Source organism: Sinohyriopsis cumingii, chromosome 15 (genome assembly GCF_028554795.1).
Source record: "Sinohyriopsis cumingii isolate HCF-2022 chromosome 15, ASM2855479v2, whole genome shotgun sequence".
In the NCBI taxonomy this organism is placed as follows: domain Eukaryota; kingdom Metazoa; phylum Mollusca; class Bivalvia; order Unionida; family Unionidae; genus Sinohyriopsis; species Sinohyriopsis cumingii.
Window position 1 is genome coordinate 139,795,998 of NC_142975.1, and position 26,043 is coordinate 139,822,040.

Here is a 26,043-nt window from a genome sequence, read left to right on the forward strand (position 1 = left end):
TGATATCTAGTTGGTCATAACTGAAATAGGTGCTGATCTATACAGACGTGGTTTTTACTACAAGAGTTCTCATAACATCTACATGTAGTTGGTCATATACAATGACCAACTACTGTGATTCCATTTATCTTCTTGGGTATAACCTCACAAGTTTTCCATGTCATGGGCTTATATTCATGAATACTTAGTTTGGGTCTGACTCAATTTCCATTGAGTCACACCCAGATATTTCCATAATTTTGAAATGTTTTATTTATGTTTTATTTATCTCACTCTCTTGAAATATTTGGCTCCTCATATACACTGTATCTTTCAAGTGTTTTTGAATAATTGCACAATGCAGAAAAACACTTGGTGCACATTATATTGTAAATGCTTAGCTATTCTTAAATGTGAAAATGGAACCAGTTGCTAAGAATATGAAAAACCACACCTAGGACAGTCTGTTTATATTGGGTGGTCTGTAAAAAATTGAATTGTATATTGTCATGGATATTTAAAATGTTTGGATGAGGAAAAGGGCCCTGATGCTTCAATTAAAGGATTATTATTCATTGGGTGTTCAAATTCTTAGTTTTTTAGTAATCATAAAATTAGAAAAAAAAATTGGTCTTGATACTTCAATTGAAGGATTAATATTTGTTGGGTGTTTAACTTCTTAGTTCTTTTAGAAATGATAAAATCAGCAAAAATCGATAACCCCCACACAAAATAGTAAATTCAAAGCATCTTCCTTATATGTATATAACAGTACTAATAATTAAGTGTGAAATATAGAAAAATATTTTGTGAAATAATTTAGTATTGTTTTCATTTCTCTATTGACATGTGAGAATACAAGATTTCCCATTGTGCTACGTGACACCATATGTTTGCAGCTAGTTTAATCTTCTAATCTTTGATTCAGGAGGAGGCTTGGTATATAATAAAATGAAAATTTTCTTTGCCTGCATAAGTTATGACTATTTTTTGGTACAAATCACTGATATATTTTAACTCATAGCTTTGACCCTTGTTAGAATATCACATTTTTTGTATCATACGATGGATACATACACAAGGAAAGAAAATATCCTCTGTGTACATATTTCAGGATGCCCTTGTCCTAGATGGCTGGAAAGATATTGCAGTTGTAGACCTCAAGGAGGGTAGATTACTGGCTGTCCACACTCTTCCATCCCCACCCACTGGGCCTCTGGTAATTGCAGACTTCAACAATGATGGATTGAATGATATCATTTTTACATGCAAAATGGGGTGAGTAAGGAATTTTTTTATCCTCAGTGCTGTAGATTAAAATCTTTTGCATTTTTGCTTCTATTCCACCCAAAAGGGTCACTCAACTTTTACTTTCTGGGGATTTTACGAAAATTTAGAATTGACTGGAAAAAAATAATTTCTTATTGTAAACAAATGACTTCATGTATTGGATTATGCTTGCAAGGAAAATTTATGATGTACCATCATTTTAGCAGATTAAAATCCAAAGTATAGTATGTCACCATCATTACATCGTTAATTTGAAGAATTACTAGCTGTAATCTGTTGGTTCCTGACTCTTGAAGGATGAAGAACCACTCAGTGTTCAACAGCAAAGGAGAAATAATAATAGTGATATCTTGTGCATTGGCTTTTTCTTCTATTAAATGTTAGATCAGCTTTCAATCAGAAATTTCTAATATGCAAATTTTTGTTAATAATTAATTTATTGGATGAAGAATTTGTGGTGACCAAAACTTTAATGATTTCCTATAAACATCTCATTATCCAGGAAATACAGTACACAAAGTGATTTAACCATTTTCATTCATAGCTGCATAACTGTAACTTAACGCCATCTTGTACAGCTTGTTATCCAGAATGGATAAATGGATAGTCATATCAAAAAAGGTTTTCACCAAAAGACCTCTTATGATGTCTCCTTCAGTTTAAATAAAAATAGTGCCAATCTGACATCCAGTATGGCCACCATTGCAGAAATCTTGAAAATTTTGTTATTGCCACTCTTCCTGAATATATTTTCTGTCCTGAAAAGAGAAAATATGGCTATACCAACATGGCATTTTCACCAGTACACTTCATATGATACCTAGTTTATCCTAAATGAAAATGGTACGAGATGTACATCAAATACAACTGCCATGATGACTGTCTTAAAAATCTTGTTGTCATTACTTCCCCAGAATGGATGATCACTATGACAAGGGTTTTCACCAAGTCCTAAATGTAAACTGTGCCAGTCATACATCCAGTGTATCCACTACAGCAATTCTCTTAAAAATCTTGTTTTCACTTCTGGAGTGGATGATCATTATGACATGGGGGTTTTCACCAAAAGATTTCTAATAATGTCTTCTTTTCCTAAATGTAAATGGTGCTTTGCTGGCATCCAGTATGCGTACCATAGCACCTAATTTGAAATCTGCCTATCACTGAAGAACATCAGAGATGGTTTCAACACTCAACACTTTAAAAGAAGAAATGATCTTATCTTGAATTCCTGGAAATTCATTTCATCCAGTACATCATCATTCCATTCGAGGGACTTATTTCCAGTTGACTTACCATAGTTATAATTTTACAGTATGTTTCTCAGGCACTTCTGACAACATTATTCATGTAAACAACCAGTTTAAGTTGTGCTATTTTAATCTAATTTGCTTACAGAATTATTTTTTCAGCTACTAATTCAGACCTCTTGACAGATAATGGTTTCAGATCTTATCCTACCTTTAACCTTTGGTATAAGGTTTTATTTTACATTAAGATCTACATGTAGGTCAAATTCAGTTCTTACCATTATTTAAACTTTGCCCTGCATTGTATGGTGGGGGCATCTATTTCATATTGACACATTTAGTTGAAAGAGTTAAAGTGGATTTATTGTAGGAAGAAAAAAAATGTAATAAAAAAATAGCTGTTTTTCATCAAGTTGAGTATGAACTTATCATCAAGTCAATACTAATCATTGAACAATTATGTAATTATTATGGATGATATACTTTACTCAGTTGCTTCATGTAATAATTATGTATGATATACTGTACTCAGTTGCTTCATGTAATTATTATGGATGATATACTTTACTCAGTTGCTTCATGTAACAATTATGATTGATATACTGTACCAGTACTCAGTTGCTTCATGTAATAATTATGGATGATATACTTTACTCAGTTGCTTCATGTAACAATTATGATTGATATACTGTACCAGTACTCAGTTGCTTCATGTAATAATTATGCTGGATATACTGTACTCAGTTGCTTTATGCAAAAATTATGCATGATATACTGTACTCAGTTGCTTGATGTAATAATTATGCTGGATATACTGTACTCAGTTGCTTTATGCAAAAAGTATGCTGGATATACTGTACTCAGTTGCTTTATGCAAAAGTTATGTAGATATACTGTACTCAGTTGCTTCTTGTAATAGTCATGCCTGATATGCAGTATTCAGTATTCTTCATGTAATAATTATGCTTGATATACTGTACTCAGTTGCTTTATGTAATAATTATGCTGGATATACTGTACTCAGTTGCTTCATGTAATAATTATGCATGATATACTGTACTCAGTTGCTTCATGTAATAATTATGCTGGATATACTGTACTCAGTTGCTTCATGTAATAATTATGCTGGATATACTGTACTCAGTTGCTTTATGCAAAAATTATGCATGATATACTGTACTCAGTTGCTTGATGTAATAATTATGCTGGATATACTGTACTCAGTTGCTTTATGCAAAAAGTATGCTGGATATACTGTACTCAGTTGCTTTATGCAAAAGTTATGTAGATATACTGTACTCAGTTGCTTCTTGTAATAGTCATGCCTGATATGCAGTATTCAGTATTCTTCATGTAATAATTATGCTTGATATACTGTACTCAGTTGCTTTATGTAATAATTATGCTGGATATACTGTACTCAGTTGCTTCATGTAATAATTATGCTGGATATACTGTACTCAGTTGCTTCATGTAATAATTATGCTGGATATACCGTACTCAGTTGCTTTATGCAAAAAGTATGCATAATACAGTGGAACCCCGCTATAACGCGATGATCGGGGTCCATAAAATCGGATCGCGTTAAAAGCGGGGTCGCGTTAATGCGGGGTTTTACAATATTTAACTTTTTTCCGAGAACATATACGTGTATACATGTACAATGATCAAAAGTCGGCTTATCATCAGATGAATATTAACTGGAATGCATTAATTAAGATATATTCAAAATAATCGATGGCTAATATATTTATAGGTTATTACTGTGCATTAAAAACATTTACTAATTTTTATTTGTTTGAACGATAATACAGATTGACCGATAATACCAGACTATCGCTATATCATGAAAAGTGTATCAACACCGTATGCTACCGTGCCGTCATGGCATGCAGTTCATCCATAATGGATGTAATTTCATTGAAAATCGTACAGATTTAAAACATTCAATAATTTTGTAATAGTCTGAATTCGTCGTGTAAAATATAGGATGAACAAAATATTGAAACCATTTACTTGCCGTCTGATATCGTACGGTCATTGCATGCAGCTATTCCTGGGTCTACATACGGTGTCTGTACAAATTTCATACCGCTAAAATTTTATCATATGCGACAACTGCAAGAATAATTAACAATCAACGCATGATTTCAGCGTGCAAATAACTTTTATTTCAGATTTTGTGAACATCAAAAGAAACATGTGAAAACTGCTAAATTAATCGTTGCGCAAAGTGCAAAGTCAGTGTGGTTCCAAATTTAAATTTCATCATTTCTTGAAAAATATATCCGATGACATTTGCTTCTTTGCCGCGAACTGTTGGGTTCTAGCAAAGTCAAGAATGTTTCTTAATTGAAGGACTTTGACGCTGTCAACATCTTGTGTTTCCAGCCACCTTAAACTTGCTTCTAAATGTACTACTGCTTCAGACACTTTTGGTGGGGGAGTCGGGTTGCCATCGTCATCGTTATCATTATCGTCACTGGTTTCAGGTTCTGATTGTGCAGCTTCATTCTTCCTGCTGACATTTGTAACAATTTCGTCATCTGATATGTGTTCGTATATAGGGCAGATGTCATCTACTGAATACCAGTTATGGATATCATGATGACTGTGCTCGTATTTTTTGAGTGCTTCTTCTGCTAAACGTACGTCGTCTTCAGTGAATCCTGTAAATTCAAGCTCATCGTCACTGTCATTTTGTGTCGAGGGCGTAAAAGCTGGCCCAAGACCCTTTATCCAGCATCGTTCAATGCAGCGTGCAGTGATAGCATCCCAGGCTTTACCTCCAAGGTGACATACTTCTTTTAAGTTGAGTAATGCCAATGATGTGTCGACGGATGCGTTATTATCTGCTACCATTCCCTTTATCATTTCACGGCGATAATTTTGTTTAAATACGGAAATTATGCCTTGGTCAAGTGGCTGGATTTCTGACGTAGTGTTTTTCGGGAGGTACGAAACTTTGATCTTGCCATCACTGCTGACAAGATTTTCCGCTGGGGGGTGGGCAGGGCAATTATCCAGCAGGAGGAGAGCTTTTTCCTCCAGCTTGAGTTTTCGTAAATGAGCCCGAACATCTGGAACGAATGTTTTGTGAAACCAGTCGTCAAATATGGAGCTATTCATCCAAGCATTCTTGCTGTTAGTGTACTGAAATGGAAGTGCCTTCATATTTACATGATGAAAACATCTGGGAGCTTTCGATTTTCCAATCATCAGAGGTCTGACTTTGTGGCTGCCAGACTTGTTAACACAAAATAAGAGAGTCACTCTGTCCTTCCTCTTCTTGAAACCTTCTCGTTTGTGACTGTCAGTCTTGGTTGCAAGGGTGCGATCGGGTAACATTTTATAACATAAACCAGTCTCATCGCAGTTGTAAACTTGGTCGGCTGTGTAGCAACCGTCCTCCAGCAACTTTTTAAGCCCAGTCGGGTAGGAATTGGCAGCCTCTTTGTCAGCGGAGCGGATTTCCCCAGACACAAGAACTTGGCTGATAGCGTGCCTTTTCTTGAATCTGTCTAGCCAGCCATTACTCGCCTTAAATTTGGAATCATCTCCATTGATACGGCGATAAAATTTCTCTGCTTGGGCTTTCAGAATTGGGCCAGAAATTGGAACACCTTCTGAGCGAGCTTGTACAAACCATTGGTACAAAGCTGAATCTAGGACATTGTCATTAGCTAACTTAACCCTTTTACGCTGTAAACCAGTTTCCTCTTCAAGAATGTTGGGTAGACTACGGAGCTTTCCTTCATCTGTTTTCCACCCTCGCAAAGTGGACTCGCTGATTCCTAGATCTCTGGCAAGCTGAGTTTGTTGTTTGCCCTTCTTTAGTTGATCTAGGGCATACAGTTTCTCTTTAGCAGAAAACGACTTGCGTTTTTGAACTTGCTTTTCCATAACAGTAAAATATTTTTTTATATAAGCAAACAACGTACTCAGATAAAGCTCGATAACTAAGTAATGAAGGCCTGCAATGGTTACGAATCACTTTTTTATATAAAACAAAATTAAGCTGAACGGATGTACAATTTCATACCCTTTTAATTTACAGATAATAAAGTGGATATTATTTACTTTCAACTGTTTGTTGTTTGATCACACCGCCAAGCACAGCATACATGTTGGCGGCTTTCGTCCTTTGATGTTTATTAAATTGTGCGACTCTTGTATCAACCACAGCTTTGTCTGCTGCTTGGCTGTGATTGCAGTTAAATAAGAAGCCCATGTCTGCTATTGTTTGAGCAATGACTGTATACAGAATTCATGGAAGACAATCACAAAGACGATTTACTGGCTTTACTCATGGATCCGTAATAAGTAACACTTCCGATAATGTTTACTTCGGCTTAACAATTCAAAAACCTAATGAAACCAGTTTTCTCTTCTAGAGTAGAATACGGAGCTTCACCACAACCTGTTCAAATTGATAAATTTCAGAAGCCAAGCGTTGTACACACTATTTCTCGTACGTTATATATATCGTATTATTTTAGAATTCATACACGATCACTTCTCCAAAATCACTTAAAGAACCTGGATAAATTGTTAAGTTCCGATCGTTTATTATTAAAAGTCATACGCGAATTCTTCTACCAAATTATAATAAACGTTTTACACACTATTTCTCGTACGTTAAACAAATATTTTCACGGTCCGATAAAAATACACGTAAATGAATTTCAAATTTCAGGAACCATACCACGATCATATTATTTTAAAAGTCACAACTAATCTCATGCCCAAAATGAAGTTAATTTCTTGTTTTGTTTTTTTTACTTTTCTCCAAATTTTTTTCCTCCATGTGTGAATGAATATACGAAATTTTGGGAGCCATGCTACGACCGCGTTATATCCGAATTCGCGTTATGGCGGGGTGCGTTATAGCGGGGTTCCACTGTATACTGTACTCAGTTGCTTTATGCAAAAATTATGTAGATATACTGTACTCAGTTGCTTCTTGTAATAGTTATGCCTGATATACAGTACTCAGTTTTATTCATGTAATAATTATGCTTGATATACTGTACTCAATTTATGTAATAATTATAAAAAGCAAATTAAACTCAATTACTTCATGTAATATGCATGATATGCCGTTTTCAGTTATATGATCATTTACTGCATGAAATAATTATACATGACATTCTATAGTCAGTTACTTCATGTAATAATTATGCTGTACACAATTACTTCATGTACCAGTAATAGGAATGCATGATATGCTGTACTCAGTTACTTCATAGAAGAAGAATTGATTATATTTTATACTTGGTTTCTTTATGTAATAAGTGTATCTGATATACTGTACTCAGTTAATGCATGTAATAATTGAGCATTATACACTGTATGAAAATAGTTATTGGTTCTACAATAGAGCCTTAGAGGTCCATTTTCTGAATCTGCAACAACAGTCTGGTTAAATTAGATAACTATAATCATTATTATTTAGTTTTGTCAGCGGTGTGGCAGGAAGTCTCAACAACCTAAATGACTATGAATTAACTTTCAGTTACATATCAGTTACAAATGAATTTTTTTTCTTCTTCAAACTCCCCCGCCCCCTCCGTATTTACCCTCAGTTCAAAATAGTTCTGTATCGGCCTCTGATTTGGAGAAGTTAGTGTAGGTTACAACTGCAGGATTGAAAATCCACGTGTCCAACTCAAAATGGCATGTGAAAATTTCTTTTGGTTGAATATATTTTCTAATCAATCACCTAATTAGGCATCTGCTGATTCATGGCTGACTAGTGTTTCTCTTTATTGAAAAGGCTGTTCTATTGAGAATATTGCTTATTGCTAAGTTTGTTATTGTAAATCCGTACTTACTACAAATAGTTTTTTTCTATTTGTTTTGATGAAACACATGCAATTACTTTGCACTCAATGTGAAGAAATGCTTCCCAGAGGGCTAGCAGATTGGTGTCAGTTTGTAATTGCTTACAGCTGGTGATGGATAGAGAGTATGTTTTGTTTAACAACCTTTCACATGGTCGAATTTAGGTCTTTAACATTTATATATCTATAATGGCTGGTTGAGTTCAATTTTTTTCTGGAAAACAATCAGTTTGGTACTTGCTGGTTGGGCAAATGAATTTATAGAACCTTTTCAAACCTCTGAACCGATTCCAAAATTACATAACTTTGCACTCTTCTCTGTACCCAAGATTTTTCAGAGCTCTCTGTCATGAGAGTTCTGGATTCCAGGACTTTTAGTTTACTGATTCTAGACTCTCCATTTAAAAAATTTGGTCTATAGTTTCCATAAAGTGCACTATTGGTCTTTGGAGATATGAGGCCCAAGACTTCCATTTTCAGAATCATGCAGAGAGATATGCAAGATGTTTCCATAATCCCAAACTTATTTTGAGATAATATGCAAAAAGATTGAAAGGCAAATGACTCTTTTCTTAAAATACACTGCAGATTTGGTGTATGATTAAGTCTTGTCATGCTCATTAAAGACAGATTTCATCAAAAGATGTGGATATTAAGTTTCAGTTTGCTGTGGAATGAAAACACATTTTAAGTTTACTGTAAATATTCTACTTGATAAATCATAATTTATTTTAACTGTTTCTTTTCTGTGACATAAAGTAAACAACTACGTTCTGTTTCTTTCAGTTATATTGGTTTCTCCTTACACAAGCATACAAACCATTTGTACACTTTCTCCTATGCTGTGGCAGTGTTTCTAACAATCCTTGTAATTGCCTGGTTCCTGAGCCCAGAAACCCATTTATCAACAGAGGATGAGGAGTCGGAAGATAGTGACTGATTCTGGAAAATGGTACAGATAGACAGACAGATGGATATGGCAAGAGTTGAACTGGTTGTGTAGTGCAGAATGACTGTTGGAGGGAATACACCTATTGTCAGCTGCAGAAAATTAGTTGCGTGCGATCTTACTGGACCAGTCATATTGTGACCCCTGTGTGAATCATTGTTTAATCATTGTGTACAATATTTCTCATATGATCCTTGCATCATAAATATTTTGAAGATTGAGGAGTGGATTTTTACAAATGTTTACTTGAAAATTTGTGTAAAGTTTTGTAGCAGTAGATCAAGATCTGGTAATCAGGGTATGGGCATATCATAGGAAACTTACAGAACTTACGACAACAGTTTTTTTCTATATAAATATATAGATGAATGTGTGCAAACACTTGCAAGAAATCTTTTATGTGAGAAATTCACATGCTGATTAGGAGAGTATAGTGGATAGGTCTCAATAGAGATGGTGTGCAGTAAAGTTGTGGGGAGATTGTTTTGATGTCAGCGAACTCAGATTTTGAAGGGCCATAAGCAGATATACCTGGTCATGAATTAGAACAATTCAATGAGTTCATTGGCCGGGAAACTGACATTATTTCCTATAATGCTGTATGGGCAGCGTTTGAAATCTCTTGTTCTTAAAGAGTGTGCTCAGGGAGAGAAAGGTTTTGGGTGATCACATGATTATGGGCTATTAGTAAGACTCAAAGAATTTTATTGTCTAGAAAGATGTGTTCCAAAACAAAACTAGTGAAGAAACGAAATGTTATATATTCAGTAGATAAGCAGCAAGGATTTGAGGATTTTAAGATGTTAATTTTGGTTTTATTGTCAGTTTTGTTGTCTTGGCAGTGCATCAGCAGAGCTGGTAAAAGGGATATTTGCAACAGTAAAACAGCCATTAAAATTCTCAGCCTCAAGACATGGTCCCATTCTAACACTCTTTTGACAACTTTATTAAACTGTATACAAAAATGTCATTTTCTTTCATATTACATTACTGGAAAGTAATTATGCTATAGTGGCATCAGACATTTCTGACACTAAATATGGATTTTACTGCCACAAATTTGGTCTTTCGACTGATCAGAGAACACGTTACATTGACAGGTGTGTTAGAACCCTGCTTTATTGGAAATATATGAATGCACTAAAATTCAGCCTTGGGCAGTTATTAAGCAAATGCAATGTTGTTGATGGTTGATCATTTTTATTGTATGCTTGGATCATTTAAAAGACGATAGAAATGCACCTGAAAGCTAAAGTTTAAAATACTGTGTATAATTACATTAACATAACCAATGATTTTTAAAAACAATAACTGAACCAAATTTGCACACATGCAATGCTATTAAATACATAGATGCATAAAACGTCTCATTTGTTCAAAATATGTCAGAAATTGTATTTATGACTTGTTTGAGACAGAAAATTATACCATGCCCAATTTGTTTTGTAGAGATATCTTAACCAAATTTGGGTCACTCATATAGATAATTTAGCTGTTTATAAAATGCTACATTTGTTAAAGTTTTAGTTTTAAAAATTTATATATATTTAATACAGGTAATCAAGGTTTAATTCCATATGCTGTCTATTAAGACGTATCAAGGTTTAATTCCATATGCTGTCATTTTCCTATACAAGATTGTACCATTGTGAATAGCCTGGCACAAATGATATCACTTCCTCTATAAGGTGTTCTTACATTGTCCTGCATTTGGTAATGCATGATCCATATATCTAAGAAAAGGTCATTTTTTTTAGGACATCTGACTTTCTTTGCATAATCTTCCACAAGTTTAACAGTACTTGTTAACTTCTGCACAGTGTACTTTTTCCCATTTTACTGTGAATTGAAACACGTTTGTATTAGAATTTTGTTGTCCTAACATTGTTTTCCTGAAAAGAATCTGGCTTAACTCTGTTTTCTTAAATACAGCCTGTGCTGTTAGTGTATTCCTGTTGTCTGAATCAGTCAAAACTTTTCAAATGTTCATCCACTTTTTATGAGATCTGGCAAATTCCATAATGCATTATTTTATTAGTAATTTCCTCCTCTTGTGTAAATGCATCATGCACCTTCTTTTCAGTATATGTTCTTTTTCAGTTGGTTCTATTTATTTTCCTTCAGGAAATTTATTTTGATGTGGCACTGACTTAGTCTCTAATGCCTGTGATACAGTGGGACCCCGCTATAACATGGTAGTTGGGAGCCATAGAATCCGACCGTGTTATGAACCGAACCGTGTTATAAGCAACCATGTACAGTACCAACACATTTGTGGATTTAACGGTGGGGGGGCGGAGGGGGGTAATAAAAGCGGGTGCGAAAATGCATGCTTCATTGGCACAATTACCATTTTAGATCAATGTATATTAAATGAGAAAAACATTTGCTGTGATAACAGAAATTGCATATATAATATATTACTTTATTCAGAGAACCATGCATTGGTACATACACATGTATAGTTTATATATACATGTCTAATCTATAGCATGAATAGAGTATCAACACCGTGTACTCACCAGCGAATCTCATAACATACATTGAATCCACAGTACAATTATTTCCATCGAAAATATCCACACACAGATGTAAACTATTCAATAATTTTGTCACAGATCATTAAGTGACTGAATTCAATGGAAAAAAATAACAAAAATTATGCAACAGATGTACGTAACGAATGATGAAACAGTACGTCCGAAGGTTAATTAACGGTGTCTGTATAAATTTCATGCCACTACATTTCTCATCCGTCAATTGTAATACATTATTATTGTTTGAAAAACTCTGTGATTTTCAGCTGCTTTCTGCTACTGTCACGTTTGCTCTTGGCAAAGTCAATTATAGTTCTCAGCTAAAGAATTTGAACATAGTCGATATCTTGCGTGTCCATCCATCTCAAAGCACACTCTAAACCTTTGACTGCTTCTGTTGCTAATGGTGGACTATCCTCAGGTGTGGTGTCCTCGCTGTCATCATCAGAAGCATTACCATCGTCAGCATCACAATTGGTGTTATTGGACTTAATATTTTTAATAATTTCCGCATCCAAAACGTGGTCTGCAACTGGGCAGTCATTATCAAAATTGAGCCATTCATCAAAACCTTCACGTGACTGCATCAGCTCCCCAAATGCCCTCTCAGCCTGGAACACATTATTCTCAGAAAATCCATCAAATAAACTATTGTCATCATCACTGATGTTGCCTCTGTTTTCCTGTGTAATAGTAAATGCTGCCCCAAGTCCTTTCTCCCAGCAGTTCTCAATGCAGCGTGGTGTAATGGCATCCCAGGATTTGTCGCTGAGGTGTCTCCTGCTTGTCTTGCTTTTTTCCTCATCATTCCCTCACTTTCATGCATATCCACAACCATCTCTCTTAATTTTGCTTCTTCCTTCTACCATCCTCGAACTGTTGATTCATTCACACCTAAATGTTTAGCTACCTGTGATTGTTTAACACCAGACTTAATCCTGTCCAGTGCTTCAATCTTTTCTTTAATAGTATAAGCTTTACGTTTCCGTTTCCCATTTTCCAGTCTAAATGTCCACTAATTAACACTTTTATTCCTATTGGTTTGAAAGATTACAGCAAGAATAATTGTCATTAAACAATGGGGGTATATTTGTAGGAAATGGACGACATTATTTACTAGTCAACAGATTGCATAAAACAACACCGCCAAGCCATACGCACTTGTTGGCGGCTTTTGTTTCTTTGATCTTTTATAAATCGTTGCCCCCTAATTTGAACAAGTTTAGCTTGGCAGTTGACTTTGATGATGAGCAATGTCCTTAAATTAATTGATTAATAAATTCTGGCGAGAATCTTTTATCAACCGCCGCATTTGTTGTTGCTTAGTTGTGTATGCAATTTAGAGAACTTATGTCGGATATTATTAGAGCAACGATTGTATATGGAATGCATTCAAGACAAACACAAAGTCAACATGATGGCTTCATTGCTCAAGGATCAGTAATAATAATATTAACACTTATGAGCTGTCATTTTTCAACAATAAACAAAGATCAAAGTTCTCAAAAGGCCCAGCCACTGGTTCGGATACTCGTATTTCCGATGTTTATTTTGGCACAAAACTATAAGAAATTGGTTAAATTTTTAAATTTTAGAGCCACACAACGATTATTTGTGTGATTTCCTCCCCAAAATGATAATAAATTTTCTACACGTTCTTTTTTGCACTTTTAAGAAGAGTATGAGAATAATACATGTATATGATATTTCAGCCACAATTGTCTTATATTCGAATTTATATGCAATCTCTTCTCGAAAATGATAATAAAACTCTTTATTTTATTTTTCATACTTATAAGAATTGTTTGGTTTTTGAGAAAAATACCTGTAATAAAGTACCTGAAATTTCGGGAGCCATGCCAAGACTGCGTTATATCCGAATTCACGTTATAACGGAGCGTGTTATAGCGGGGTCCCACTGTATATGGACAGTGTTATTATTTCCTATAAGACAAATTATCCCCAGCAACTGTGAATGCCATGCAGCAAAAATCTATTGCAAAACCTGGCATGTGAGATTATCATTTTAATCCAACTTTACTAACCTTTCAAAGATGAAATCTTGATGTATCCTTTCGGGGAATGGGACATCATTGCAGTATATAAAGTCTAATGCATCGTCTTTGGTTTTCCAAAGGAAATTGTAAAGGGTCTGGTACAGTTTGCTTGTATCTTCAATTGAGCGTTGCTAATTTGGATTTCCAAAGGAAATTGTAAAGGATCTGGGACAATTTGCCTGTATCGTCAGCATTCCTTTTTTTTTTATTTGCCAAGGAAAGACAAACACTGACACTCTCTGACATTGACATTGCCTCTGATCCTGACATTGAGTAAATAACTGTAACATACTCATGTATAAATCATGTGTTCCATCGATATCTTTCCTTATAATTATTTCAAAAAACATATTGCATATGTTAAGATTCTTTTAAACAATAAAACTGATAAAGTCATTGTTATGTATATTTAATTTCATTGTTTGTCTGTGAATTTGTTTATATTTCATTATGTTTTTTTAATGTAACATTGTTTGCTGGACTTGACCTTGACCAAAATTGAGTTCATTTCTGGATAATGTGACCGGGTGGAACATCATGCTACATGTCTGCAGCATGATGCCCCATTGCTAGACATCACAATAAACTGCCACACTGCAGACATCATAGCAGTATGACTGAAAAAGTGTTAAAGCTATGTTAAAAATCCAAATCACACACACACACATTTCTAAGCTTTGCTGTTCAACTTTACTTTAGACATATATATTATGATAAAAGAATTAATTTTATTAACCCTATGGACAAAAAGGCCTAAGGGTAATATTGTTAAGGCAAAGGCCATCTATGTATAAAAATGGCTGGTGATTGAGGGTAGCTGATGATCATAGTTCGTAGCTCATATGACAGATTGATAGGCACAGGTAATTCATTCAGGAGATGATGATTGGGTAACTGGAAGGAATTTTTGGGATTCAAGACAAGACCGTTTATTCCATTTAAATGCAGAGTTTCAAAAGCATGTCTGATGCTCAGCAATAAAAGGATTTTCAAATTATTTGCTGTGGTGGTTAAATTGGCATCATTTTCATTCAAGGACCAACAAGACATAAGATGTCTTTGTTGATTTGACTTTCCATTTTGGAAAAGTAACTATAGCAAGATTTTCAAGATGTCTGTCATGGTGGTCATATAGGATATCAGTAATCCATTTTGGACCAACTAGACTGATAAGAAGTATTTTGGTTTGGCACAGCAACACATTGTTTATTTTTGGTGCTCAGGCAAGAACCATGCCCAACGACACATCACAGTAGCTGATCCAACTGCTGGTCTGATGGTAGGATTCAAACCTGTTCCCTTTCAGTCATGCTAAGCACTGAGCCACCACAGCTCCTTGAGTCTTTTGGTGAAAGCATGATGTAGATGTGACCAACCATCTAGGAGAAGAAATGATAAGATTTTCAAGATGGCATTGTGGTGGCAATATTTGAGTCAGATCAGGATTATTTTCATTTTTTACCAACTTGACTCTTTCAGTGACATGACCATTCGTTTAAGAGAAGTAGTAATAATAAGTTTTTTGAGATGGCCATTGTAGTGGCTATACTGGATGGCTGAGCAGTATCATTTTCATTTAGGACCAACTAGACATCAAAATTGCTTCTCTGCAGTGGTAGCCATATTGGAAATCAGATTGGTACCATTTTTCATTTCAGGACGAACTTGACATAAAGAAATATTTTATAAAACCACATGGTGATATAACTATCACTCTGGAAAAGTAACAAAAACATGATGGCCACTGTGGTAGCCATATTGAAAATCAAATTGGTACCAATTTCACTTAGGACCAATAAGACATCGTAACTCCATGTCAATAATACTTTCAATTCAGAAGTAGTAATAACAAGATTTTTAATATGGCTTCTGTAATGGTCATATTGAACTTCCAAGCAGCACCATTTTGACTTAGGACCAACTAGACCATGGGATGAGCGTGTGTGTAATGTTTCATGGCAATCCTCCATTTTGTATAGGAAGAAGAGCAATAACAAACTTGTACTAATGGATGGACACACAAAAGACCATTCCATAAGCTCTCCTGGTCAATGACCAGTAAAATTAAAAATGATGCAGAGATCAATCAAAATGACTTTTAATAAAATTAAGCTTCTAACATATTTAATTAAAATTATAACACAATGATTTTACTAAAGCTAACATTGACTTTCTTTCAATTGCGCTCACAGTGATTGTTGTTGCTAGCATTAAGTTACACTGGCTGTTATCTTGGATAGTCTTAAAGGCTGTCAGCCAAGACAATAGCTGGCTGTAAGCATGGTACCGTGCACTGTTGGTTTCTCTTGAGAAGCAGTTCAGATACCACTAATCTTAATTGAAGGTGATTGATTTTGTCACTAATTGAACTGTTTGACTGACAAACATCTTGGATGTTCAAGGTCCGTGATCATTATATATATATATATATATATATATATATATATATATATATATATATATATATATATATATATATATATATATATATATATGTGTGTGTGTGTGTGTGTGTGTGTGTGTGTGTGTGTAATTTATACATTGATAGATTTGGCAAGTGGCGTATAGTAAGGGTGGCAAATTTAACAGGAAATTAAAGAGCATACATAGCATATCATTCGGTACATTCAAATTTATTGGCAGTAACTAATGGTGTCATGAGACTGGAGAAACAGAAATTGGAAGCACTGTAGTTATTGTTATTTCTTATATTTTAGGTATTGTTATTAAATTCAATGCTGTTCTTTTCATAAAACTTTGTATTCCAATTTTTTTATAATAATATTTATTTTGTATGTTAACTATATTCGGATTTCATAATCATAGAATATACATGTGAGCAAACTATTTGATTTTCTAAAATAACTGATCACCAGTGCAGTACTAACTTTAACATGTACCCAAACCCCAAATGTTTATGAAAATACATGCCAGTACATTTAAAATGCATACATATAAACAAATATAACAGCGACTCACATTGCTATACATTTTTTACACATACCTGTACCCCAAAAGACATTCATTATTTTTAACATTCTTTAAAAACACATATTACTTATTGGACACTGTGAAACAAAATCAAAATAAATATCTATGAACAATTATTGAGCATTGTATGTGAATGGTATCATCTCCAATTCTTTGGAATGATCAATCATATCATTATCATGAATTTTAGAAACTCTATGCCATTTTTATCTATGTAGAGTCTGGGTCACCTGGCTCACTTTGGCAATTATCCTTATTCAACAAAAAGCCAAACTTGTGCCTGGGGGAAAAAAGTGAAACGAAAATAAGGTGCTACAAATTTTGGACCATAAGATGGTGCAGCAAGATCTAAAATATGTAAATTAGATAATAAAGAAAACAAGAATACCAATTCAGATCTTTAAGGTAAACAAAATTAAAATTCTTATCAGTCAAGAAGAATATTATTCTATCAATTTAGTTGCATATTAGCTATATATTATTGTGTACATTATGTCATATATCTCAATGACTTCAATATTTTCAAAGAAAAAGATGAGATCTAAATATATCCACTTGATTTCAACAAATCCACAAGGAAATGTAGTTTTTATTGACTTACTGGTAGTCCCTAAACTGATATCTGCAAATTCTGAGCTGGCCATAAATACTTGTCACTTGACTTCAATGAGAATAGACCCAGATCATGTGGCATATTATATACCAACAGATCATGTGGCATATTACATACCAACAGATCATGTGGCATATTATATACTAACAGACTGTGATACATTCTGTTCATGGTTTCAAGCTAAAGTCCATTTCATCATAATTTAATAGGTATACCATTCCAGTTATCCAAAGTAACAAACCATCTGTGATATTCTTGAGAAATAGTTATCTTATTGGAATCATTCAAGGCAATCCTTATATAGCCATAAACTGAAAAGATCAAAATTCATTCATACTGCTTTGTTTGATCAAGCTAACAAGCCAGTATGGCTAAAAACTCAAGAACAATTACCTTAAAATCAATGTCAGAATTGAGACAATTAATTTTTTCATCACAATGCAACTATATACAAAAATGCAAGCTATGACCTTTGATTGGACCCCAGGGGATGGTTAGGTCTGGTTCTCAAAACTACTTAACAAAAGTGTAAATATGTTGGTGGTTTGATCTGTATCTCTTTTATTCTGAACCACTTAAATATTGCAAGAAGTATTTTAATGAAATACATTTCAAGGCCACAAGGGGAGTAATGATATAAGATTTTCAAGATAGCTATTTTCACTAGAACTGGCTACATGCTGCTATAGTGTTGCAGTGAAAACCCATGTCGATTTATATGGCCATCAATGTAACCATTTCGAATGTTTTATCTGCATAATTTTAATACAGAAAAACTGTACTGCAAAAAAAAAATTAGAGAAAAAAATATAAAGCAATCTGATCTTGACAAGAAGCTTTTACAAGGTTTGTTAATTTTGGGGGGGATCACACTGGCATCATTTCATTTAGGATATGCTACATGTAGAGAAGAATATCTTAGAGAAAATCATGCATTAAAATAAACATCGCTTTCTAAGGACTAGCGATAACAAGATTTTCAATATGACCAGATGCTGAATGTCTGATCAGAACCATTTTTTTAAGATATGGAAAATTGTGTTTAAATTAGGCATTTGTGTACACTGTTGTGGGTAAAACTAGGCATTTTAATACTTTTACTAACAATTTAAAAAAATTGGAAAGGTAATCCTAATACCAGCCATACCCACAATACCTAAGAGAAAAGTACCCACAATGCTGTGCAAAAATGGCTGATCTGTACAGGAATTTCTACATCTACCATCATATACCATAAATTCTAATGGAAACTGACATTCATTTACCTGCTAAAAATTGTACTTTTATGTTGCCATGGTTTGTATTTACCATTTCTAATTTGCTGAATTATTGTTTCTTAAAACTGGAAGGGTTATCTATTAGACCATTCTGAAATTGACTTTAACTGCATATACAGATTTTCTGGCACATGAAGCAAAACAGTAGATCTGTGAGTAAGCCGGTGTACAACATAGCTACATAAATAAGAGAGATTATGTACAGAAGAGCAATCATACCAATTAATGTAATTTAAAACAAATCATTAGCCATTAATAATACTGTACAAAACTAAGTTCACTGTTTGCTCAAGGCAATCTCAAAAAAAGAAAAAAATTTATTAATGTAGTTAAAAAAATAAGAAAATTAATTCTTATAAGACTGTACAAAATAAAATTAGAAACTGACTTATAGCTACAAAGCACAAGTCTTTTAAAGCAGAGAACACATATTTTTTAAAAATATCTTTTAATAAATGCAAATTCTAGGTTAAACAATGGAAAATGGACTCATTTTGAGGACAAGTTTAAATTGTATTCTTTTTTATAGTAAAAATAATGCATACTGAACAAAGAAAGTCTGTAAAAATGAAAGTAATACTCTAAAAATTCAATGAAAAGCCAGAAAAAAATGATGGTGCCATCACCATGGCCCTTAATTTTGTGGTCTCAGGCCTCATTTCAACCGTAATTGTTTTGAAAAGAAGCCCTAAGAATACCATTTTGACAATTAAAGTAGTGTGCACAGTGTATTCAATCATCTTTTCTACTTCTGAATATTCATAGTGATAATGTATGCATGAATGTATCTATATGAATGGAACAAGCTGATGTAAACTACTATATGTACCTGGAAATATCCATTGTAATGGAATAAGCTAAACTACTAGATATACCTGCAATCATAGACCTAAATGACAAGCATATTCTTCTCAGTGTTTTTTTCTTGCATGGCAAACAACATACATTCCCACTCTTTCAAGACCTTTGGAGATCAAAATGTTTGCAGCACATCTGTAAATGTCCAGCAGTATTATTGTATAGTGTTACATAAGCTGAATTCTCTAAATTCCCCGTTTTTAAACAAATTTTCAAGAAATGTCCCAAAACTGAGCCAGAAGAAAAAAGTAAAATCATTTGCACATCTAAACCAACCATATACCTAGCGTACAAAGTTTCTATACAATCTTCCAAGCAGTGTGAAGGATGTGATGAACTGAATTTACCAAAATAGCCCTAAGTCGCAGTTTTGCAAGAAATATCCCCAAGAAAAAGGATAAAAAGAAAACTATATTGCACATTTGCACTAACCACACATCTAGCCACTGAAGCTTCTATAAAATCCTCCAAGCTTTGTGAAGAATAAGTTATCCTGATCTGAATACTCAAAATTTCCCTTTTCTCATGATTTTTTAAAAGAAATCCCAGTATACAATGTTTCAATACAATTATCCAATGAGTGTATTATTAGTGAAGACAAATGAAATTCATAACATTACCATTTCTTGAAAATGTTTAAATAAATTTCCTCAAAAGTTTTCTGGAGGAAAAACATTAAAACGTAGTGCACATCCACACCAACAAGCCACACATATAGCCAAAATAATTTCAATAAAATCCACCAACCAGTGTAAGAGAAGCAGCACTTATGGGCAGAGTTCTCATAAAATCCATTTTCAAATTTTTTTTTAACATTTCTTCAAAACTGCGCCACAGAAAAAGGTAACGTATTACTGTGCATCTGTACCAACCAGATATTCAGCATACAAAGTTTCATGATGAGAGAAGAAGTAATGACAAGATTTGAGACTGGTGTAAGATGGACAGGCTGATGCACAGGGGAAACAATAATTGTGCCCCCCCTTTGCTCATGTGTAGGAATGATGATATCTTTCCCTTCTTTTGCAAAATTCTTGATATTTTTTTACATAAAACTTCACAAAGTAATAGCCTCCTTTAAATATACAATTGACTCATAGCCTAACTATGAAACTTACTTTCACCAATTAAATTTTCTTACTAAATTCATGAAAATGTAATACTGGTGAAATTTTGGTGACTCACTGTATGCTTATGCACATCAAAACACAATTGTAGTCTCTGTATTTGAAGAAATGTCTGCAAAAATGTGATTTCTGCTACATGTAAGCACAAAATGACTAAAAATTCACTCAAATTTAACTACAACAATTATGATGACTCTGGAAGACAGTCCATCAACTTAATCCATGAAATCCAAAGGAGAATTGCATCACTCAGCATCTTATCAATCCTTCTCAAGCAGTTTGGTTGTACCATCTGAAACTTCACTTTCAAAATCATCTGCATCCTTTTCACTGTTTTTGACATTGTTGTAAAACTTTCTACCATAATCTAATGTCTCCCATCGCCTGTAGTTTTTTGACCTTTTCTTCTTACACCTATGGACTATACACACTGTTGCAAAAAAAACAAGAAACAAAACTCCAAAGCCTGCTCCCAATGCAATCCTTGTTGTCATATCATTAAAAATGGAACTTTCATCTCCTTTCTCGACAGATGTGTCAGTTGTCTTTGGTTTTGAATTTGAATTTGCTTGAGTAATTATCTGTTCCTTCTTAATACTCTCATCAATTTTTTCCTTTACGTCTAATGTGAGTTTGGCCTTGTCAAAAGGTCCATGATTGGTCTGTGTTATCCAGATGGAATCAAGAACCTGTCCACCTGCTACAGAAATCTGTTCCCAGTACAGATGAGTCCTATTGGTCACTAAGATTCTACCATAGCTATTGAAAGATTTGTTGCCAATGTGAAATGCTGACCAATCAGCTGAAATACAAAATGAGTAAGAATTAATAGAAATTTAAGTTAAATGTATATAAAAAAAATGTACACTGTAGAAGAACTACCATCAACTGTCAATCCATTACTTTCTATCACTATCCCAGTGGTCAACTGACTAATCCAACTGCTAGCCATCTGCAAATTATTGCAGTCATTGCCATAGCCATGGAAAAGAGGCCTTCAAGACCCATAATTACAAAATAGGATGGTAATTAATGAAGGTAAAACAACATGTATGATTTTGGGGACATCACAAAAGCTACACATGTTTGGGAACCCAGAACTATCTCTTGCTTGTAGGTGTGTCTGTAAGTAATAATTTAGTATGCGATGGCCATATTGATAAGCTTTGTAAAACACTGTCATCCAAAATTGCCATACTCAGCAGAATCAAGAAATATATATTATTTCAACAACGGATTATTGTTCAAATGTATGGGAAACTGTGCTAAATCTCAGCTTGACAGGATCTATCAACTTAAGAAACGAGCAGCAAACATAATTTTAGATGCATTTATTGATCACCCCTCAAATGTTTTGTTAACAGAACTCAAATGGTTCACAATATATGAAAGGGTAGATTTCACAGGGCACTTCTTGTACATGTCAGTGCCTACATGGAAATGCACCAGAGTTTATTCAGGACTTATTCAGGCCTTTTTCAACACTATACCAGTTGAGATCAATATCACATGGAAACCTTCTAGCATCAAAATCAAGAACAGAACAATTAAAAAAGAGCTTCCAACACTCTAGTACAGTTATGTAGAACCAGCTTCCACTACATGTAAAATCTGCTGAAAATATTAGTTTTTAATAAGAGATATCATGAACATATTATGTGTTTCTAATAGATAATGGAATTAAGTATTTCAATACCAAACATGTTAAAATAAACAGTAATTATTGCTATCTTTCATATTGTTATACTCTCATTAAGAGGGCCTCAAGGGAGAATAGTCCTTGACTAATGAGTCACCCTCTATAAATAAAGCATTATTATTATTATTTCTAATTCACATTTTTATTTAGCCATTTTATGGCCAAATAGAAGCAATTCCACTTTGTGAATCTGTTATGATCACTAAATAAAAATGATCCAAATAAATGTCTCTGATGCCTTATTAACTATAAAAGTAGCCTTTATCTGCCAAAATAGGCCTTAGTTAATAACAGCTTTTAGACTTGCTGAATGCCATGTTTTATAAACTTTTATATTCCCACCAAGAAAAAACATATATTGTTATGACACTGGTGTCTGTTACCCTGTTTGTTTCAAAAATATAAATTTAGATTTACACTATTTTCCATTACCAAACTTTGTCAGTGAGTTGAAATTGGGTTAAGGAAGAAGATTATGTTTTGGGTTGGTCAAAGGTCATAGTCACCGTGAATGAAAGAAGTAAAATGGTTTCTGCCCAATTATGTTAGTTCTACATCACAGACCTTGACCAAACTTGTAAGGCACTGTGACTAAAAAAGACTCTTTGTATCTCAAATGGATTGCTACTCTACTGGCTGAAAGAATTTTCAGGAACACAAGATAAGACTATTTCTTCTTTTTAACTGCTTATTATTGAGACCATTTCCAATATTCATGAGCAATAAAGATTTTCAAGATGGCAACCATGACAGACATATTGGATATAAAGCCAGCACCATTTTCATTTAGAACCAACTTGATGCCATAAGACGTTTTTTTTAGTAAGAACCCCATTGCTACAACTTTATGGTCTTAAACTAAGTAAGAGTGAAAACCAACAAATTTTGTAAAATTCAACAAATAATTTATTTCCTTTGAACACAAAGTGAAAAATCAAAACAACTTTCAGTCTTTTGAATGACACCCTAAATAGTCTTAAAAGCTCTAACACAAGTCCAAAAGTAGTGAGTATGCCAAATGAGTTCCAGTGGAATTCTGAATGAAGTTCAATCGATCGTGCTGATATGCAAATAGTCTTGAAGTTTCACAATGAAATAATCCATGATGGATGTCTGTAAATGAATTAACAGTAATTCCAAAACATCTACTTAGTCCTAAAGTCTGAGCACTTTGTAATTCCAACAGATAATTGAAATAAATTAAATCATCTTGACTGACTTTAACACAATAAAATGACTGCACCAAGACTGATGTTTATGCTTAGATTAACTAATTTTCAGGAAAACATCCCTTATATAAAAACTAGATATAAAAAAAAGAAACAGTATGGGAGTTGAATATTCATTCCAGATCAATCTAACTTTGTCAACAATGTCAAGTACTTTAACAGCTAACCAATCAGGAATTAGGTCAGCCTGGTTTTCCAAGGGAAAAACCCATCACCTGAACCAAACTCACATCAACTGGTGAACAAGATTTCTTCTACACCTTTCAAGGTCAAAAAGGACATCAACATGTTCACTATGATTACAATTACATTCCACCTCTCTGAAACTATGTAATCTGTTTAAAAATTACCCTTACAATCTATAATCATGAAAAATTTACAAACATGATATAGTTATACATAACACCATATTGATATAACCATCCATTCAGAAAGAAATGAGAAAACAAGATTTTCAAGATGGCCAACAAAGTGGCCATATTGCATGTAAGATCAGCACCAATGTTTTTTTGTGGACCAACTACATATCATTAACAGTTGAAAATATCTCTTATATTCTTCTGGTATACCAAAATTTTCAAAATATTCACCATGGTGGCTATACTGGATGTAAGGCCTGTACTATTTTTATTTACAACCAACTAGACATATGAGGTCTTTTGGTGAAAACCCAATGTTGACATGACCATCCATTCAGAAGGAATAACAATAACAAGATTTTAAAGATGGCTTATATAGTGGCCACACTGGACATCAGATCAGGCTTATTTTCATTTAAGACCAATTAGACATCATACAAAGTGAAAATTGCATGTCAGATGACTTTCCATTCAGGAGGAGAATAGATAATATTTCAATATAGCTGCCATTGTAGCCAAATTGTATGTCAGATCAGCATCATATTCATTTAGGACCAATGGGTGGAGTAATGAAAAGATTTTCTCTTATGCTGTGGCAGCCATATTGGCTGTCTGAGTGGCATCATTTTCATTTACAATGAACAAGATCTTCAGATAAATGAGTGTGCAAAGTTTCATGATAATCCTCCAAGTAGTTTAGGAGGAGAAGCAATAACAAACTTGGGCTAAAGGACAGAAGGAAGATGGACAGATGCCAGATGATGGAGACAGACAACAGACCATTGCATAAGCTCTTCTGTTCTATGACGATTAGAGCTAAAAATGATTTTTGAATAATTTAGTTCACAGACCTGGACTAAACTTTGTCAGTGGCTTGCACTTGGATGAAGAAAGAAGTCTACTGATTGTGGGTCAAAAAATGAAAGGTGACAGTCATTGTGACTTTATAAAGGAAATAAGGTTAATGCATACAAATTTAATTTATCAATCATATGCCTAATGTCACCAAAGTTTGTTTACAGCAAACAAGCCTGCTGATTTGTGTCAAAAGGACAATGGTGAAGGTCACTGTAACCGAAAGAAAACAACTGAGCTAAGTTTACAGATGGGATTCAATTATCATAAGGAAGAGACCTATAGATTTTTTATTTCAAAAGGTCAAGGTCATTGACTAATAGAAAAAGGAGTTTGCTCAACAGTAGGGTCCTTGACTAAACTTTGTGGATGGCTTACATCCAGTGTTAGAAAGAACCCTATAAATCTTGGGGTCTAAACTATGTGCATGTCTTACACCCAGGGTTCCAAGAAACCTATAGATTTTGGGTCCTAAACTTTGTTGATATCTTACACTTAAGGTTAGAAAGAAACCAATATATTTGGGGTTCTAAACTTTGTGGATGGCTTACACTTTGGGTTAGAAAGAAACCTATGGATTTTGGGTTCTAATTTTGTGGATATCTTACACTTAAGGTTAGAAAGAAACCTAACGATTTGGGGTTCTAAACTTTGTGGATGGCTTACATCCTGGGTTAGATAGACACCTAATGATTTGGGGTTCTAAACTTTGTGGATGGCTTACATGCAGGGTTAGAAAGAAACCTATAGATTTTTGGGTCCATACTTTGCACATGGCTACATCTAGGGTTAGAAAGAAACCTTTAGATTTTGGGGTCCATACTTTGCACACGGCTTACATCTAGGGTTAGAAAGAAACCTTTAGATTTGGGGGTCTTAAAGGTTAAAGATCATGGTAAGGCAAAAAGGAAAATAATTGTTTACACACAGTAAGTTTAATTCAAAACTGCATACGTTGACCAAAGGTCAATGTCATTAAGACCTGTTGGCCAATAATCTCCAGTCAACCATGCCCTACTTGCACTTGCATAGATGACTATTACAAATGGGGCAGACCTATAATGAACCTTGCATAACACTCTTGTTTCCATATCTTTGGCAGATCTTGTCAAAGCTCTTAACTGGATTTT

At 34.1% G+C, this 26,043-nt stretch overlaps 2 protein-coding genes across 3 annotated transcripts in view; one reads left to right on the forward strand and one right to left on the reverse strand.

Annotated features, from left to right (window-relative positions):
• The window catches only part of LOC149782905 (uncharacterized), a 59,865-nt gene extending 45,563 nt beyond the window's left edge, over positions 1-14,302 (forward strand). The window contains exons 9-10 of the mRNA XM_089934460.1: positions 1,094-1,257; positions 9,149-14,302. Of these exons, the coding sequence (XP_089790586.1) occupies positions 1,094-1,257; positions 9,149-9,302 (318 nt within the window). The 3' untranslated portion in view covers positions 9,303-14,302. The remainder of the gene's footprint in view (positions 1-1,093; positions 1,258-9,148) is intronic.
• A 1,685-nt stretch (positions 14,303-15,987) lies between these two features.
• LOC149782906 (acid phosphatase type 7-like) overlaps positions 15,988-26,043 on the reverse strand; it is a 48,062-nt gene continuing 38,006 nt past the window's right edge. For both annotated transcript variants that reach the window (XM_089934463.1, XM_089934461.1), the window contains one exon: positions 15,988-21,573. In XM_089934463.1, the coding sequence (XP_089790589.1) occupies positions 21,032-21,573 (542 nt within the window). In that variant the 3' untranslated portion in view covers positions 15,988-21,031. The remainder of the gene's footprint in view (positions 21,574-26,043) is intronic.